Here is a 20,147-nt window from a genome sequence, read left to right on the forward strand (position 1 = left end):
GATGGGAGAAATAGGTGAAGGGGATTAAAAGATGCAAACTTTCAGTTATAAAATAAGTCACAGAGACGAAAAGTACAGCATAGGGAATACAGTCAATAATATTGTAATTACTTTGTATGGTGAGAGATGGTAACTACACTTTTTGTGATGAGCATCGTATAATGTATAGAATTGTCAAATCATTATGTTGTACACCTGAAATGAATATAACATTGTGTGCCACCCATACTTAATACAAATGAAAAAAAGAATTTCATAGAGACCAGGATGGCAGGACAGGAACAGCCTGGGGAGAGGGTTGAGGGGGAGGAAGGAGGAAGAGGAGGCCAGATCACATAAAGCCTTGTGGCTTATGTGAGGATTTTGACCGTTACCCTGATTTTGGATTAAAACACCTTTATACGGGTTGTGATTTGAAACAAATCACATTTGAAACAAATGTTGGGGAAACTGAATGAATTAGTGATATATCATAAATTATGCACAAATTAACATTGTCCTAAGTAAACTCCATATTTTTTGAGATATAGTGATTGAAAAGAAATTATATCAGTGATTTAGCTAAATCACATTCTGTATACAGGGTCAAAAGCAATGTCTTAATAACAGAAGACAGTGATTTCATGTAAAAACAACTATGATTTTTAACTCTTCCCTTCCTGAATAATTCAGTTCTCAAGCCGTTAGGTGGGGCCAAATGAAGTAGGAGTCTGGGCAAGGTAGGTGAGCTATAAGGGCCCCCAGAAGAGGGCGCCAGAGTCCAATCAGGGTAAGAAGGGCATCCCCCACAAAGGGGCACTCTCGTGTGGTGTGTCCAGAGCCTGTGCAAGGTGAGGAGTACATCTGTGTAGGTGGGTGTTAGAGCACAGGAGGGATAAAGAGGCTGTTTTGGTGGAGAGGCAGCTAGGGAAAGGACGTGAGGGCAAATGTGGGGTGAGGAGGGCATCTGCATGAGAGAGCAGTTTTGGAGTCCAGGTACGATGAGGAAGGCTTTTATGCAGGTTGGGAGCCTGGTGCAGGATTTCAGAAAGCAGGGAGCGAGGGGAATATCCATGGAGAAGGGCAGCTTCGTGCAGAGTCTCAGAGCCTGAGTGGGATGAAGAGAGCGCCCTCATAGAGAGTGGGTAAGTGTGGGGGGTCAGAACCCAAGCAGGGAGAGGGCCGCCTGGGTGGCGCAGTCGTTAAGCGCCTGCCTTCGGCTCAGGGCGTGATCCCAGCGTTCTGGGATCGAGCCCCACGTCAGGCTCTTCCGCTATGAGCCTGCTTCTTCCTCTCCCACTCCCCCTGCTTGTGTTCCCTCTCTCGCTGGCTGTCTCTCTCTGTCAAATAAATAAATAAAATCTTTAAAAAAAAAAACAAAAAAAAAAAAACACCCAGGCAGGGAGAGAAGGGCTTTTGTGCATGAGGAAGTACCTAAGACAGGTTATGAGTGCTCTAGTGAAGTAAGGAAGGTCTCTATGTAGGAGGGCAGCCTGGCAGGAGATGTCAGAGGTCCCTCCCTCAGAGGGAGTAGGGCATCTCTTCAGAGAGTGGGTGATAACAGTGGAAGTTTGGTTACATAGGGGGATACATCAAATAAATATATTGAAGATAATGGAAACCAGGTTTCTCACTGTCGGAGAAGGGAATTACAAGTATGAAAAGGGAGAAAATTAGAATGAACTCTACGGTGCTAGTTTGGAATTACATGCATACCTTGATTTTTGTGCTTTGGTGTTTTTAAATTTAAATTCAATTAATTAACATATAGTATATTATTAGTTTCAGAGGCAGAGTTCAGTGATTCATCAGTCTTATATAACACCCAGTTCTCATTGCATCACATGTCCTTCTTAAAGCCTATCATCCAGTTACCCCATCCCCCCACCTTCCTCCTCTCCAGCAACCTTCAGTTTGTTTCCTATGATTAAGAGTCTCTTGTGGTTTGGGATGCCTGAGTGGCTCAGTTGGTTAAGTGCCTGCCTTCAGCTCAGGTCATGATCCTGGGGTCCTGAGATCAAGTCCCACATCCAGCTCTTTGCTCCGTGGGGAGCCTGTTTCTCCCTCTGCCTGCTCTGCCTGCTGCTCTCCCCTGCCCTTGTGTGTTCTCTCCCTCTAACAAATAAGTAAATAAAATCTTAAAAAAAATTTTTTTTAATTCTCTTATGGTTTATCTCCCTCTCTGATTTTGTCTTGTTTTATTTTTTCCTCTCTTCCCCTCTGATCCTCTGTTTTGTTTCCACCTATGAGTGAGATCATATGATAATTGTCTTTCTCTGATTGACTTATTTCGCTTAGCATAATACCCTTTAATTCCATCCATGTCGTTGCAAGTGGCAAGATTTCATTTTTTTGATGGCTGAGTAGTATTCCATTGCATATATGGACCACATCTTCTTTATCCATTCATCTGTCGATGGATATCTGGGGGTCCCTCCACAGTTCGGCTATTGTGGACATTGCTGCTATAAACATTCGGGGTGCCGGTGCCCCTTCAGATCACTACATTTGTATCTTTAGGGTAAATACCAGTAGTGCAATTGCTGGGTCGTAGGGTAGCTTTATTTTTAATGTTTTGAGAAATCTCCATACTGTGGGGAAGCATCTTGATCAAATACTCGAAGTTAAACATCACATGGGACAAATAAAAGTCATGTCTTGATAGCAAATAATGAAAAGAACTTAGCATCATTTCTGTGACATCCTGCCAAAGATGCTTAGCCTGAATCTAGTCACGAGGAAACACCAAACTAACCTTAAGTGAAGGACATTCCACAAAGTAGCTGACTAACCTTCCAAAGTGTCGAGGTCATGAAAAAGCAAGGAAATACTGAGCATCTTTTGCTGATTGAATGAGACAAAAGAGACACAACTGAAGGCAATGTGTGATTCTGAACTGTATCCTTTTACTGTAAAGTATGCTTTTTGGGACAATGGTGAAACCTGAATGGAGTTTGATGGTCAGATGATGGTGATAAATCAATGTTAATTTCCTGACTTAGATACTCTTCTTGTGCGTGTGTAGGAGAATGTCCTTGCTTGCAGGGAAAACACACTGAAGTATACAGGGGTGATAAAACATCACATCAGCCTCTACTGCCAACGAATGGAGAGAAAAAAGTTTGTACTGTACCTGCAACTTTTCTGTAGGTTTGAGATTGTTTCAAAATTAAATAGAAAATATTGAAAATGAAAAGTGGTAATGGTTATAATCATGAATAGACCAGTGACATGATGCATCACTAAATTGTTTATTTTTTTCCTTAAAATTTTTCAAATTCTAAAGAGAGATTATTAAGTAAATACATGTCACGGCTATAGAAGAGATTGTGGGTGAGGGATAAGACTGGGGACACTCAAAGTAAAATATCCCAGGGATCATTTCTGCTCTTTTCTGCCTCTGTCCCCCAAAGAGTATCTGCTTTAATGGGGACCCAAACACCTCTGCGAATTCTCAGGTAGTATCTATGTGGAAGGATTCATCAGTAACCTTGACAGCTACCTTGTTTGATTATAACCTTTGAGAAATATATATTTTAAGACAATTCCACTAATATCTGAGTTGTTAAATTTCTGGAATAATGTTATTTCCGGTTGTCTTCTAGTACTAAAATTACCTCACTTATTTAGGTTATATACGTGACATATATAACAATAATGTTTACTATTATAGATAAAGTTAGCCCCTACAGTATTTTCATTTTATTTTTTTTAAAGATTTATTTATTTATTTGAGAGAGAGAGAGAGTGCTCACAAGCACGAGTTGGGAGAGGGGCAGAGAGAGAGGGAGAGAGAATTTCAAGCAGAATCCACACGGAGCACAGAACCCCAAGATCAATCCCACAACCCCAAGATCATGACCTGAGCCAAAATCAAGAGTTGGATGCTTAACTTGCTGTGCCACCTTGGGGCCCCTGTATTTTTAGAATGTTTATCACTTTACATTTCATGCTGCCAATTGTCATTAGTATTTTACCTTCTCATCCTGAGAACTGTATTTTAATTCTGAGATAGTTCAGTTCACTATATACTTGCTCATTTGTTTATATGATTAGAAATACAATTTGCAAGTTATAAACTCTCCTTCATCTATATTCCCTTCTTAGTTAATGGTGTCATTATCCAATTGGTCACCTAAGCTAGAAATATGGGAATCACATTAACTTCCTCCCTCCACCTCCCCTCAACACACAAAGACACACACACACACACACAGACACACACAGACACACACACACACACACACACACGCAGACATCCCTACACCTGATTGGCCTTAAGTTCTGTTGCTTTTCCTGAAGCATCTCTGTCTCAAAACATTTCTGAAAAGCCTTCATAATAACTTTGATAATGGTAATAAATTACAGCAGTTTAATGTTTACTATGTATCAGGCCCTATTCCAAGGGCTTTGCAAGTTATCTCACTTGATCCTCAATTAGGTACTATAATTATCCCCATTTTACTATAGAGGAAACTGAGCACAGAGAAGCTAAATTACATGCCCAAGGTCACATAGCTAAAAAGAGGAGGTACTGGAATTTGGACCCATGTAGGTTGATATGAGAGTTGGGCCCTTACCCACTCTCAGTCCTGCTCAATCTAACACAAACAGATTTGGGAACTTTTCTGCTCTTGTGCATATATCTTTATTATATTATTATATTATATTATTATGTTGAAATCTTGTATTTATATATTGGTGTTCCTAGAAAACTAAGAATTTTATTATTTAGATTTGTAAAAGTAGAGAGGGGGGTGCCTGGCTGGCTCAGTCAGTAGAGCAAGCAACTCTTGATCTTAGGGTTGTGAGTTCAAGCCCCACATTGTGCGGAGAGATTATTTAAAAAAATAAAACTTTAAAAAAAAGCAAACAGTAGAGAGAATAATGAATCCATATTATTATATCTCTATTCATTAGACATAAATCCACATATACCCATCACTCCAATTCAACACTTAACCAACATCTTGCAACACTTGCTCTAATTTTCTCTTAGTTTTCTTGTTCTCCTGAAGTATCATAAAGCAAACCCCAGACATCTTGAAATTTTACCTATAAATACTAACGTAGAATCTTTTTTACAAGGATTTTTTTTTTATAGAACCATCTTCAGTCTCACACCTAACAAAGTTAATTAATTATCTTCTTGATCATCAGTTTCTTGAGGACAGAAACTATTTCAGCTCCTGGTTACCTAGTGTACCCTTGACATATGCCGGAGTTGAATAAATGCTTGTTGTGAGTCAAAAGGTCTTTTTTTTTTTTTTTTAAGTTAATAAGAACCATGACATTCATGCTCCAGAAACAGTGATATAAGTAACCATGAGGTCTTCAGGTTCACCGACAGCTCTTACTTAATCTGCAGTGATTATTCACATTAAATGGCCCTAAACTGTTGACCTGAACCTCAGGGCCCTAAATCCAAAACTGTTTCATTTTTGAGTATTGTGTCTGGGGATAACCTGAGTCTGATTTAGCCAGCTCTGAGCTTTCTTTCCCACTGTCGATCTGGGGAGAACAGAAGGACAAGGACTAGACTGAGTGGGAGTGTTTATTGGTAAAGATTTCTTAGAAGGAAATATGGCAGCATCCACTAAAAAAATAATAGACTCTTCAAAGAAATTTTTCATGGAAATACTCCTGCATGTATGCTAAAATGTTAGTACAAGGTATTCATCGCTATAATGTTTATTATAGTTTAAAAAGTTGGAGACAATCCTAAGTGCCTATTATCAGGCATATAATTCAATAAATTATGGTTTATCCACCTGATGGAGTGCCGAGCAGCTGCTGGAGAATGAGGTAGAACTGTATGTGCTGACACTGTCACCGTCAATGTCAGGGAGACTCACTGCAGAATAATTCAGATGTCTGACTCCATGTGGATAAAAATATATGTGTGCACACTCGCCTATTGTATCAAGGTACTTCAAAAAGGCAGGAAGGAGGGGCGCCTGGGTGGCACAGCGGTTAAGCGTCTGCCTTCGGCTCAGGGCGTGATCCCAGCGTTCTGGGATCGAGCCCCACATCAGGCTCCTCTGCTGGGAGCCTGCTTCTTCCTCTCCCACTCCCCCTGCTTCTGTTCCCTCTCTCGCTGGCTGTCTCTATCTCTGTCAAATAAATAAATAAAATCTTAAAAAAAAAAAAAAAGGCAGGAAGGAGAAGCATAAACAGTAGGTTGGGGAGTGAAAATGGGGTAGAATTGAAGGAGATAATCGTATCTTACTCTACGTACTGTCATATTGAATAGATCTTTGAAAAATAAAAATGCATTTGTGTTTCAGGTGACTTTATACGAAAATTTTAAAATCAAGGGCATGAGCTCAGCAGGGATTCCGCTTGAGATTCTCTCTCCCTCTGCCTCCCCTCCCTTCTCTCTTTTTCTCTTTCTAAAATAAATAAAATAAATAAATCTTTTAAAAAAAATAAAGTCAAGGGTGTGATATGTGCAAGGCACTATACTGAAAAGAATTTTAACTGATTTCAAAATGTAAAAAATAAGAAACTGTACTCTTTTGAGATTTGAGAACAAAGGCTGAGATATTTCTTCAATGTTATAAATGAAGTGAACATATTCAACAAACCTTTATTTAATATCTTCTGTGTGACAGGCACTGTGATGGGTGCTGGGAGAGAGAGAAATGTGTATGAAACCCTCCCAACTCTCCTGAAACACCGAGAAAGATATTATGTGACTCAAGTAACAACAGTGGCAGATGAGGGCCTTAGGAATGACCAGTGCCAGCTGTGAACTGTTTGCTCAACACGACTCAGGAGTGTTTTATTCTAAACTCACATTTTTAATTTTTCTTATTTAAGTAGAGTCGGTATACAATGTTATATTAGTTTCTGTGCACATAAGCTCTGATTTTTTTTTTTAAGATTTTATTTATTTATTTGACACAGAGAGAGACAGCCAGTGAGAGAGGGAACACAAGCAGGGGGAGTGGGAGAGGAAGAAGCAGGCTCCCAGCGGAGCAGGGAGCCTGACCAGGGCTCGATCCCAGGACCCTGGGATCATGCCCTGAGGTGAAGGCAGATGCTTAACGATTGAGCCACCAGGCACCCCATAAACTCTGATTTTTAAAACAAATCCCCCATCTCCCTTCTTATTAAATTTTAGTCACGGAATGCCAAAACGTCTTCTAATTTGTGGATTACACTGGAGTGATACATAAGTAATTCATAAGAAACTGGGAGTACCTTAACACATTGAACAACAATAATCATAAACCCACAGCATTTACATTGCCTGTCCGGTTTACAAAGGTCACCTCTTCCTAGTCCCATCCATCCACCTACCCATTTGTTCACTCATTCAACCAATATTTTATTGAATGTCTACTTTGTCACTGTGCTAGGAGACACTGAAGGTGTAAGAGCAAAAAATTATTTTATTTTAGAAAACATGTTTTAATGTTTAAAAAAATACAGCCTCAAATAGAACAGTATAATTCCTATGCAAAAGTAAGGGGCAAGCGTCATTAAAGCTTTGCTTATTGCATTTCACAGATCAGGGGCATAATAATTGTATGGCTGATCTGTAAAATTCTGCTAAAACACCTAAGACATTGAGCATTTTTCCTGATGTTAATGATTTGGGACTTAATTGAAATACACAATTCAAAAATAAATTGTTAGCAAATCCTGGGTAGATTTACAAATTACTAAAACAAAACAAAACATAAACCTCTCAATTTTTACTTCACCTCATACATATAGATGTTTAAAATGTAGACTATCCAATTTTGTGAGTCCTAGAGTCTTCTTTTCAATGTCAATGTGTCAGGCTTTTATTTCTTACATCAAAATAAGTGTTAAAAGATCCTGAGGATAGGGGCACCTGGGTGGTTCAGTCAGTTAAGTGTCTGACTCTTGATTTTGGCTCAGGTCATGATCTCACGGCTGTGAGATCAAGCCCTGCTTTGGGCTCTGTGCTGGGCATGGAGCCTGCTTAAGATTCTCTCTCTCCCTCTCCCTCTGCCGCTCCCCCCACCCCTTCTCTCTCTCTCTCTTACTCTTTCTCTCTCAAAAAAAAAAAAAAAAAAAAAAAAACCACACACGCACAAAAACAAAACAAAACAAAACTGATAGGGGTGCCTGAGTGGCTCAGTCCATTAAGCCTCTGTCTTACACTCAGGTCATGATCCCAGAGTCCCAGGATTGAGCCCCACACCAAGCTCCCTGCTCAGCAGGGAGTCTGCTTCTCACTCTGCCCCTCACCCTGCTCATGCTCTCTCTCTCTCTCAAATAAATAAATAAATAAATAAATAAACAAATAAATAAATAACATATTTTTAAAAATAAATAAATAAATAAATAAAATAAACAAAAAACTTGAGAGATATTGAGGATGTACCACATTCACTCAACCTTTTTCTTTATCAGTACCCTTTGATGTTTATATCATGAGATCGTTGATGAATGTATTATGGTGGTCATTAATTGATAAAACAGGGAATTCGGGGACAAAAATTTGAGTCAAGGGGCGCCTGGATGGCATAGCGGTTAAGCGTCTACCTTCGGCTCAGGGCGTGATCCTAGCGTTATGGGATCGAGCCCCACATCAGGCTCTTCCGCTATGAGCCTGCTTCTTCCTCTCCCACTCCCCCTGCTTGTGTTCCCTCTCTCGCTGGCTGTCTCTATCTCTGTCGAATAAATAAATAAAATCTTTAAAAAAAAAAAAATTTGAGTCAAGGCTCTGCTGCTGGCTAGTTGGTGGCGATTTAAAACTGAACTCTCAGTTTCTTTTTTCTCAACCACAAAAGAGTAGAGGATTTGTGAGAAGATTAAATACAAATATTTTTAAATTCCTTAGAAGTTATAAAGCACTATAGATACTTTGTGTTTCTATTCATTATACCATTACTCTAAATAAAATAGCATTTATTAAAAACCAACAATAGACGTTATAGTAATGATGGAACACGGTTCTCCTGTCAGAAGCAAAACAAGGAAGTCTGTTTTCATCATCACTGTTTTCAGCATTGTTCTGTACTTCTAGACCAGTGTTGTCCAACAGAATTTTCTGCAGTGATGGAAAAGTTCTGTCTGTGCTGTCCAATATGGCAGCCACTGGCCACATGTGCCATCTAAATTTAAACAACTTACAATAAAATTAAATTTAAAATTCATTTCCTCAGTTGTACTAGTTACATTTCAAGTGCTCATTAGCCACACGTGTCTAGTAGCTACCATATTGCATAGCGCAGATACAGAACATTTACATCACCTTAGAAAATTCTACTGGATTAGAAATTATTTGGTCTACAATTATAATGTTTAATAACCACATATCCATCCACCAATTTATTTTATTTTTTAAGTAAATGCATTTTAAAGCAGATTGCAGACATATATATTTTGCCCCTAAATTCTTCATGCACATCATTAACTACAGTTCAATACTTATTTATGTTTTAATTAATAAAATTTTATATACAGTGAAGGGAACAAATCTTAGAGTACCAATCAATGAGTATTGACAAATGCCTACATCTGTGTAGCAAGATCTAGAACATTGCCATCACCCACCAAGTTTCCTGATTCTGGTTGCCATTTAGTCCCCACCTCCACCTCCACTTTCTGATTTTTTCAATACAAACTAATTTTGTCTCTTCTTAAACACCACATAAATGAAATCATACTGTAGATATTCTTTTGTATAAGGCTTCTTTGACTTAGCATAATGTGTTTACATTCCTCAAGGTCGTTTACATATATTGGTGAGTTATAAAGTCAATTGTACGGCTATTCATAGTTTGTTTACCCACTTTCCTGTTGATAGACACCTAGTTGCCAGTTTTGCATGTTATGAATAGAGTTTCTATGAATATTCTCATGCAAGTCTTTTTGTGGATGTATGTTTATATTTTTCTAAGAATGGAATCGCTGGGTCATAATAGGTATATGTTTAGTAGTTTGGGGCTAACATATGGAATTAAGTTGATTTTTGTGTATTTACCTTTATTCTATGGTTTTGCTAAATATATGATAAAATGTTGCTAATTTACTTGTTAGTTTTTTCTACCTTTACAAAGGACATTTCTGCCTCCATTTATGGTAATAACGAAGTAGCTGCTATTGCACCTACCCTCCCAAAGATACAAATTACAAACCCTGCATAAAATATCTTTAAAAAACTATCCAAAAGTACTGGAAAGTGGCCTCAAACAGGCATAAACTAAAGAAAAGAGGACATTTAGAAGAGATGAATAGCATTGGGTGAGTTTTCCATTTTTACGGCTTTATGTTGGAACGTAGACACCAGTCCACACCATGTGGGAGGATCCACAGTGCTGTTCAGGGCAAACACGGTAGCTAGGAAGTAACTTAAAATCCTAGGAAGGAAAGAGATAACAGAGAAAGGCCCCAAATGCCGCATATATATTCTGCCCAAATCTCTGGCTGATTTCTGAATTTGGCATGCATTTGGAAAGCACCAAACATCTCAGCTACTGAAATGATTGAACAAAAATTTCAACTGATGACTACCACAAAAGAGACAGAGTTTAGAAACGGTTTGAGCACAGCCTGATCAAACAAACAAACAAACAAACAAAAATCAACATTCTTCAGAAGACAAAATAGAATCCAGAGACTATAAATATCATTTACAGTGTCCAGGATACAATCCAAAATTACTAGACATACAACGAAACTGGAAAATGTGTCCCATATTCACAAGAAAATGCAATCAATGGAGACAGACCCAGGGGTGATAGAGATGTTGGAATTAGCTGACAAGTTTTTTTGTTTTTTGTTTTTAAAGACTTTATTTATTTATTTGACAGAGACAGCGAGAGAGGGAACACAAGCAAGGGGAGTAGGAGAGGGAGAAGCAGGCTTCCCGCCAAGCAGGGAGCCTGATGCAGGGCTCGATCCCAGGACCCTGGGATCATGACCTGAGCCAAAGGCAGACACCCAACAGCTGAGCCACCCAGGCGCCCCAGCTGACAAGTTTTGAAAGCAGTCAATGTAAATATGTTTGAGGACATACATAAAAATATGCTCATAATGAATGTACAGACAGTATACATCATTGGAGAAATAGTAACTACAAAAGAGAACCAAATGTAACTTCTATTGCTGAAAAATAAAATATCCGAAGTAAAAAATTCACTGGATAGGCCTAATAGTATATGGTATATAGAAGAGTCAGTGAACTTGCAGATATATCAACGAATATTATCTGATCTGAAGAACACACAGGAAAAAACATTAAAAATAAAATTAACAGACTCTTGGTAACCTGTAAGACAATATAAAAAAAAATCTGGCATGTGCGTAATTGGAATTTCAGAAGGAGAAATAGAAGATATGGTTAAAAAAAAAAAACCTTAAGATACTAGCACATAGAACATAGAAATATATAAAAAGGATAATACATTATGACTAAGTGAGGCTTTTCTCAGAAAGAAAAGGATTGTTTAACATTCAAATATCAATGTAATTCATCATTAATAGAAAAAAAAGAAGAAAATCATGTAATCACTTTAACATGCAGAAAAATACTCATTCGTGACTTTAAAAAATCAGCAAATTAGGTTTAGAAGAAACTTTCTCAATCTGATAGAAGGCATCTATAAAAACTGTCACTAACATCTTATTTATTTTTAAAGTTTATTTACTTAAATAATCTCTACACCCAATATATGAAAAACTCTTATTCTTAAAGAAACAACAATAGGGGCACCTAGGTGGCTCAGTAGGTTAAGTATCTGACTCTTGATTTTGGCTCAGGTCATGATCTCAGGGTTATGAGGTAGAGCCCTGCATAGGGCTCTGGCGCCACACTGGGCATGGAGTATGCTTAAGATTCTCTCCGTCTCCCTCTGCCCCTCCTCCCCTCCACTTGCGTGTGCCTGCACGCACTTTCTCTCTTTCTCAAAAACATGAAAGTAAAAAAAGAGACAACAACAAAATACCCTAATTTTAAAAAATGGGCTAAGGACATGATATGGTCTGAATGTGTGTGTCCCGCCAAAATTCCTATGTTGCAATCCTAATACCCTGTGTGATGGTATTAGGAGGTGAAGGCCTCTGGGAGATGATTAGGTCATGAGGGTGGAGCCCTCATGAATGGGATTAGTGTCTTATAAGAAATTCTGGAGAGTTCTCTAGCCCCTTCTGCCTTGTGAAGATAAGGAGAAGTCTGCCACCTGGAAGAGAGCCCTCACCCAACCATGCCAGTTCCCTGATCACAGACTTCCAGCCTCTAGAACTGTGAGAAATAAGTTTCTCTTGTTTACCAGCCTCTTAGTCTGTGGTATATTGTCAGAGCAGCCTGAACAGGCTAAGACAGACATAAACCATCATTCCACAAAAGATGGAACACATACTGGCCAATAAACATATAAAGAAATAAATTCCCAGCTTCACTTGAAGGAATGCAAAAAGAAACAATAAGATTCTTTCACCCAGTACGAACCAACCACTGTGTTTGGATGCTAGGGAGTGAACAAAACAGACATTATCCTACATGGAACACTACATCAAAAACTAGGGATGTACTGTATGGTGACTAACATAACGTAATAAAAAATTATTATTAAAAAAACAGACATTATCCTAGAGATAGGAAACAGACAAGAGAAAACAAACATAATAAACAGATATGTAATGCGGTAAGGCAAAAGGTAGTAAATGGGAGAGGTTGACATTTTGTTTATCCCTCTCAGTGAGTTTATCACTCTCTGAAATCACCTTGTTCGTTACTGAGATCTAGCACTAGCATGGTGTCTGGCACAGAGTAAGTGCTCTATAAAATTTTGTTGAATGAATATATGAGAAAATGTTTCCCGACATTTGTAGAGAAATTCTTTCCTCCCTTTTGTTTTCATCTACCATCCATGTATATAATGGTATTATGTAAGTCCAGATAAAGTCAACTCAGACAGAGTAAAGCTATTGGAATGTCCTTTCTGATCAAGAAGAAATTGGGGGCTGGAATTGCGTCGGCATGCACCGTAGCATCATTGCCCCCTGCGCCTCGAAGCCCCCTGTGCCACTGATCTGTGGGGGTAAGGATCTCAGGATCTCCACCTCCTGCACTGATAAGCCAGCTTACCTGGCTCACCTATTTCCTTTTTTTCCCCATTCTTATCACCAGTGAACGTATGAGATAATTTACTCACTTATAATTACTGTTATAATTATTGTTTGCTCCCCACCCCCACCTCGCCCCATACCATTTTGAGTTTCATAAAGGCAAGGATCCTATTCCGTTATTTCTGGTACTGAGTAGATGTTCAACCAATAGTGGAATGAATGAATGAATGAATGAATGAAAATCTCAAAGAGAGAAAGGGATCTGGGAAGGTCTTGAATTCTCACTTTTCCTCCAAATCTTCCCAGGGTAGGGTCGCCCCCTCCTTCGCACAGTCTGCATTCCAAGACACCAGAGGCAAAACCTCCCTGAGGCATAAATATGTACTAGTTTGCTCATTCTCAGAATGGCTTTACACCGATATTTACACACCCATCCTTCTGTGCGCCCGTTGTTGTTTTGTAGGTGAATCCTTTGTTCACTCCAGAGGTTGCTTAAGGAGGAACTTAGCTCCCATTTGTGACATCATGATAGGACAAAAGCAGATGAAGCTGAGCCCCACCCTGTAGAAGCTATTTCCTCTGTAAGTGGAGACTACTTTTCCTCTTCCCGGAAGAAAAATCTGGTAGTTGTTTAAAAACTGGATAAAGTTGAGCTCCTAAATTTATCATCAAGAAGGTACTGGGAAAAGGGGGCGGCAGAGAACAAGAGCAATGAAAAGTGTCACACGTTCTGAGGGAGAGTCTACTTCTAAATTTTCCCAGTTAGCAGCTATCTTTCTCTCCGACTTTCAAGTTTTCCTAGGGTGAGGAAATGAAAATATTCTGTTCCTGGTTATTTTTCACAGATCTTATTGTCTTCGTGAAAACTTCCCAGCCCCTCAAAAAATCAACAGAGGGAAAGCCTTCTTTCAAGAATACGGTAAATCATGTTCTTGTCTTTGAAACAACTGTGGTAGGAAGAGAAATTCTTCCCTTTAGTTTGAAGAGTCATGCGTTTAAGTTGCTTGGTGGTGGTTACATCTGATCTTCATATAGACTTGTATCTCTCTCATTTAAAAGAAAAGCTGAAAGAATGGAATTAGCTCATTAATTATTTAAAATACTTGGTGCAACTGTTCCTTATGAATTAATCCAGGCACTTGGAAGACAATTACACTCAGTGTTAATAACATGGCCAACCTTTTCCAGTATGCTGCACTCCAAATACTATTGTGTTTTCACTGACAACATTCACTATTACATATGCATATGAAAAACAGGCATTTTCATCGGAATTACCGTTAATAGCATTAAGAGATTATTATTTTTTCCAATTTCCTTGGAAGAAAATTCACTTAAATTAGATTATTTATTACTTGACTGCTCTCCTATCTAGCCTGTATGTTTTGGTAACCGGAGTCCATGAAAGTATAAACTTCAGAATAAAAGGCATGATTTTATACATTAATGATTTCAAATAAAAGAGGAGTGCTGGTTTGTGCATCACTTCTTTCGAGAAAGTTAAGTCTGTGTTCTGCTTAGGAGAGATAACACTTTTTGTCCCTGTAGGTGGCCCCCCTGGTGTAGCCATTAGTTGCTAATTACTTGCAAACAAATAAACAATTAACTCCTCAAGCTGCTGGCTGGGCGAGTGTTCATTGACATGCTAAAACTTTCTAAGACAGGATTTTAATTAGTGACGTTCTAAATCCAGCCCCCTTGTCTGCGGAGCTGTAAGGTGAACTGCAGGAACATCCCAGCCCTGTACACATGGGGCAGAGCCAGCCAAGAGGCAGGGAGAGGCCAGAGCTGTCGTTCTGTGCAGCCCACTCGAGGATGGCCCCCAGTCTTCCGGAAGGTGCTCAGCTTGGGGAGAGCAAACCCTCGCCCTGCTCCTTTTCAATTGAGAGCATTTTAGGATTGGACCAGAAGAAAGACTGTGTTCCTTCAATGAAACCCCACAGGCCCTGGGCAGACCCCTGCGGCTCCTCAGGTACGCCACGACTTGGTTTTTTAAATTCTTTATTATTTTCATCGGCAGTGTTTATTTTGGCCTTTATTCCATGCTACACAGAGGTAGAGAAAAACAGCAATTTCATCGAATTATGTAACTGAAGTATTGGGGACTTTTAATGCCTCCAGCTGAGTTTTATAGGAAATAAAAAGAATATCAGCATTAGATCCAAGTAGGTATAAAGTTCATTCCCAGGAAATGCCAAGAACCTGCATTTATTTCACTAGGTCTCTTTTATCCGACACATCAGATATTCTGTGTTTTCGCTGAAAAATAAATGACATTCAGAGACCAAAATGTTCTCTAGCACCAAGGCAGCATCTTTATTTTTGTTAGCTTTTGAGTTTTTGGTTGATGAGAAGTCAGTTCTCTTGTGAAACCCCGAAGAATTCCACTAGGAAAATTAAAGACAAGTTCCTGGTATTACTTCTTCTAGAACTTTGTGAAATACAGGATTGGACACCTAAAATGGAGTTTATTTTTCTGTCGTTCGTTTGTTTTGTTTTGTTTTAGTCTCGGGAACTAATATATTTCTTCATTGCAGGGGTTTTCTAATTATTTTTCTGTTTTTAGGGAAAGATGTTAACCTATGTGTGCATATCCCGAGCCTTCCTAATGGGATCTCATTCCCTTGTACTGTGGATCACCCAATGCCAGAAGAAAGATTTTTGAAATGCGAAAATTACTTTTCAGCCTCAGAAAGACTGTCTTTGAAAAGAGAGCTGAGTTGGTATAGAGGCCGGAGACCCAGAACTGCTTTTACTCAAAACCAGGTGGGAAGTTTTTTCAACCAGTGATGATAATATAAAGGCTTTAACTGACACCCTATTGAGCGAAAGCCCAATCACTTTGGGATCTCAGTTTGGAAGCTTTGTTAATGAAATAATAGACTATATGGAATTGTTGTTTTTTTAAACAGTTTCTGGATAGTCGTTTTTTCAAAAGGCATACATTAATTGCCTAAGATCTAAATGCAATTATTTTGCTATATAGATTAAAGTCCATTTTATGATAACATACCAAATACCAACATTTTTTATAACTATTTCCTTATTCTTAGATTGAAGTGTTGGAAAATGTCTTTAGAGTTAACTGCTATCCTGGCATTGATATCAGAGAAGACTTAGCTCGAAAATTGAATCTAGAGGAAGACAGAATCCAGGTAATTTTCAAATTTAGTTGTTACTTGTGATGATTGAAATGTTAAGAATAATAAAATAATGTTTCTGAGATCTACTTTGTTTTTCCTTAATTTTAGATCTGGTTCCAAAATCGGCGTGCAAAGCTGAAAAGGTCCCATAGAGAATCACAGTTCCTAATGGCAAAAAAAAATTTCAACACAAATCTCCTGGAATAGATAGAAAATTAACACATGAGATGATCTTACAGGATATGAAGAATCAATAGAAATATCAAGTGTTAAAAATGTGGTGTTTTCTTTTCTGCATTTAATCTGTTGTCGTTTTTTTCCTAAAATATGTTGTAAATATTTACTGTTATAACACGGTACCTATTATACTTGGGCACTTTTAGTTACAATAAAGGCCTTTCCTATATATTTTAATAAAATTTTCAGAAAAAGCCAGCTATTTTTTAAGTGAGCACATTTAACTTAATAAATTAGTTCTCTAAAATCAGCAAACCCATGACTGGGTGATTCCATAAGCTGGATTCCATTTACAAAATAATTCAAGTAATAATTTGAAGAATGGCACGAAGATATGATCTGTTTCAATTACTTTTCTTCAAGTGCATTTTGAAACATAATTATTAGTTTCTCTTGATTTCCGGCATAAAGCAGTGAAAATTTCTCGCCATCAATACAAATCCTTCTAGCATGCCAGTTTCAAGTTGTTGTTTTGTTTTGTTTAAGCAAAATCATTATGGCACAGTAGAGATAGAAAGACATCAATTGTCATATTCATTCTCCTGGTATTATATTGCAAAAAGATTCAAACTGCAAATAAATGCAAATTTTTAAAATATTTTCCTAGTTATTTAATGTTGTGCTTTACTTCCAGTCATTGCAGTAATAATGATCATCTGGCTTGTATCTATTTCTAGTTTAGTGATTTCCGATCAAGTGCATATTTTGTTATTACAATAAATCATTGACGCAGAAGGTAGGGTAAGTGACCTGCCCTCTGTACGTGCTGTGACATAGTTGCTGCGAATCATCAGCGTACTTTTTTGGGACAAGAACTATGTATTTTCCTTGCTTTTGCCATTGTACCTGCCAGTTAAAATGGGAACAGGTAAGATGCACAAGAAGGAAACCCTACCACTGGAAGTCTGGGTATTTGTTTTCTAGTTAATTAGTGGAAGGCCCAAGTGGCTGTTCTTTTTGAAATGTTTGCTTGAGGACTTTGACTTGGTCTCCTGGAAACTGTATTTCAGCTGTGTGCATTGAGTTGAATTCTCCCTTCCCTTTTTTATCTTTCCTGTTCCTCTGTCCTCTTCTCTCCCAGTGAGGACCACAGTGGAAGGTTCTTACTGAATTATTGAATCTCTACCCACTTTCTACATTTTTGTTTGTTTGTTTGTGTGCATGAGAACGATGAGAGGGAGTTTACGTATTATCGCTGAGGATTAGCGACGTGACTCAGATATTAGAGCTTTTTAAAATTATTTAGGGAGAGAGAGCTCTGTGTCCCAGCCACTGATCAGCAATAGATTGATTGTATTCTGTTCCACTATTGCTGAGATGGAGAGAGAGGAGGAAAAGAAAGACAGCAGGGCAGGAGCTGGAAAACCAGAGGCATTAAATGTTGTCCGAGGAAGTCTACTGTCAGACCGGGTCATTTTTCCAATATAAAGAGCTATGTCACAAATATAAAATTTGAAGCACTATTTATGAAATATATTAGTAAAAATTGGTCCACCAGGAGCTTTCTTTGCTCTTCATTAGTTGTCTGTGAAGTTAAGTTGGAGGACTGGAAGCCACCAGGAGCCGTTGGAGGGGAAAGTGTCACGTGATAGATAGGCTTTTTCACATAGTCTTTTATTTTTATCTCCAAGGTCATATTTACATATTGTGAACAATTCAAGTAGTATAGAAATAGAGGCAAGTCTCCCTCAAACCTCATCCTTCACGGAAAACCATCATTAAGCATTTTTATCGATGTTTTTGTATGTGAAAGCATGTACATGTGCACATGTATACCCACACGTGTATACGTTTGTTGGTTTTGATGTTATTTTCTTAAATGTCATCACATTTGACATCCTGTGCATCTTTCGGACATCTTGCCATGTCAGACATCTAGCTCTATTTCCTTCCTAACGTTTGCTTAGTTTAGGATAGGATTTTAGTCATGTACATAACAAGCTATTCTACAATATTAATATTTAAGTGTTTTTGAAGTAGTGCTTTTCACAAGTTTAGATTTTCAGAGAGGAATCATAGTTTATCTAGAATTTATCTGTAATTAAGCCTAACCTCTAAATTTCTGAGGAGTGGGAGGATTCTGTATAAAATGATAGACTTTGGGGAAAAAATGAAACAACATTACAAACACTGACCAACAACCAGTAATGCACTTAAATTTGTTTTTTAGTTATAAAAACTGATCATACCTATAAAAAGTATGGGGAGGAAAGAGGCATAGTAACTCTAGAATATCATTATCTTAGTATTTTCCAGGGACAATTTAACGTAACTGATTTATGCGAGTCTAAAATCCAATTTTATCTATAATTGAAATAAGTTGTGTTTACAACCGAAGTTATATATTTATAACTGAAATCATTTCTAATGGAAATGATACATCTGTAACAACATTTTGAAGTCAGAAAAATTTAAATATACTAGAATTTGTAATATTAAAAAGGAACTATCAAGGTAATATGCACATTCTTTTATATTTTCAACATAACGTCATTAAATATTGTAAAGTGAGTGTAATATATGAGAATATTCAAGAAACAAGATAATATTTAAGATCATTAGTGTATTTGCCCCAAAATCATTTCCAAAACTTAAAAGATAGAGGCTGATCTTGTCAAAGGAAATAACAAGCCAGTAACTTTTTTTTTTTTTAAGCAATTACAACTGCTAGTAATTTGGAGTGAATATAATGATATTCAGGGGGAAAAACTGGACTTTAACTTTGAGGGAAAATCAAGCAAGATGGAATTGGAAATGAAAACCCAAGATAAAATTATCTTTCCCTCAAAACACACAGGCTCTAATCCACAGCTTATCTCTGCTCCTGGTAATTCCAAGCCTTTGTCTCCATTAATGCCCAGGACAAGGTGAACAGCAGTAACAAATCGAACTAATGCAGTCAAGCTAATACCTAGAGCGTCTCTATTATCTGACGACTGCCTAAATAAGGTTATTTGGTCTCCTGTAATGGCATTTGTCTCTTGTGAAGCCAGCCAGACAAAGCCCATGGCTAGAGAGTGCTGGTGGAAACAATGGCTGTGTGTGCTGGTGGTCAACTTTTGAGTTAATCAGTGTTAATAGCTGCTTTCACTCCCTGCATCTTATCACACATCACACAAATAGCATAAATCCCCCATTACTGAACCCAACACACAGCATCAACCCGGGCCTTGTTTTTACTTCTAAAGGCAGGGAGCTGGGTGCTAGTCCCTTTCCTTGATGTGGAATACAAAGTATTGCTATCTTCATTTCACTGAGCCCCATGGGACTAAAAACCCTTTCTGTACCTTTGGCTAAATTTAAAGCTCATTTTAAATGTTCTTTCTCCTCCTGGGGCAACAGTCCACAGCAGCTGAGCCACCAAGGCAGCTCTGCATGGCTCCCACCACTCCACATCTCATTAGACTCACTCCTTCCCGCTTTCCTCTCTCTTGTTTTCTTATTCCCACCCTTTTCCCCAGCTAATGCCTTGGGCAACTTGTTGGTGTCAACAGACATTATTGAGTCCCACAGATGAAACTTCAGCCTAAACAGTTTATTGCTTACCTTCTGTCTGGTAAAGAGTTCCCAACATTTAGGAACTTCACATCTGTTTTCTTCCAGGCATCTTTGGATGGCCCACTGGTCATCTCCTCTATTTAGCATTTTATGACTGGGTGATTTCAGTGAAGCAAATGATACCATAGTTTATATCCTATTTGTCACAGTGTAAGCTTGCAAAGAACCATGCACCTA

General features: G+C 38.2%; 1 protein-coding gene across 1 annotated transcript; it reads left to right on the forward strand.

Annotated features, from left to right (window-relative positions):
• The first annotated feature begins 14,686 nt into the window (after positions 1–14,686).
• On the forward strand, positions 14,687–16,581 carry HESX1 (HESX homeobox 1). The gene is made up of 4 exons (XM_008703626.2): positions 14,687–15,004; positions 15,599–15,798; positions 16,086–16,187; positions 16,284–16,581. Exons 1-4 carry the CDS (start codon positions 14,782–14,784, stop codon positions 16,380–16,382), a joined length of 624 nt encoding a protein of 207 aa, XP_008701848.2. The 5' UTR covers positions 14,687–14,781; the 3' UTR covers positions 16,383–16,581.
• The last annotated feature ends 3,566 nt before the right edge of the window (positions 16,582–20,147 follow it).

This window comes from Ursus maritimus, unplaced genomic scaffold (genome assembly GCF_017311325.1).
Source record: "Ursus maritimus isolate PB19 unplaced genomic scaffold, ASM1731132v1 scaffold_14, whole genome shotgun sequence".
NCBI classification, from domain to species: Eukaryota; Metazoa; Chordata; class Mammalia; order Carnivora; family Ursidae; genus Ursus; species Ursus maritimus.

Coding starts and splice junctions, on each gene's coding strand:
- HESX1 (XM_008703626.2), top strand. CDS start 14,782: ATGGGGCAGAGCCAGCCAAGAGGCAGGGAGAGGCCAGAGCTGTCGTTC. Junction 15,005..15,598: donor AGACCCCTGCGGCTCCTCAG/GTACGCCACGAC, acceptor TTCTGTTTTTAG/GGAAAGATGTTAACCTATGT. Junction 15,799..16,085: donor CTGCTTTTACTCAAAACCAG/GTGGGAAGTTTT, acceptor CCTTATTCTTAG/ATTGAAGTGTTGGAAAATGT.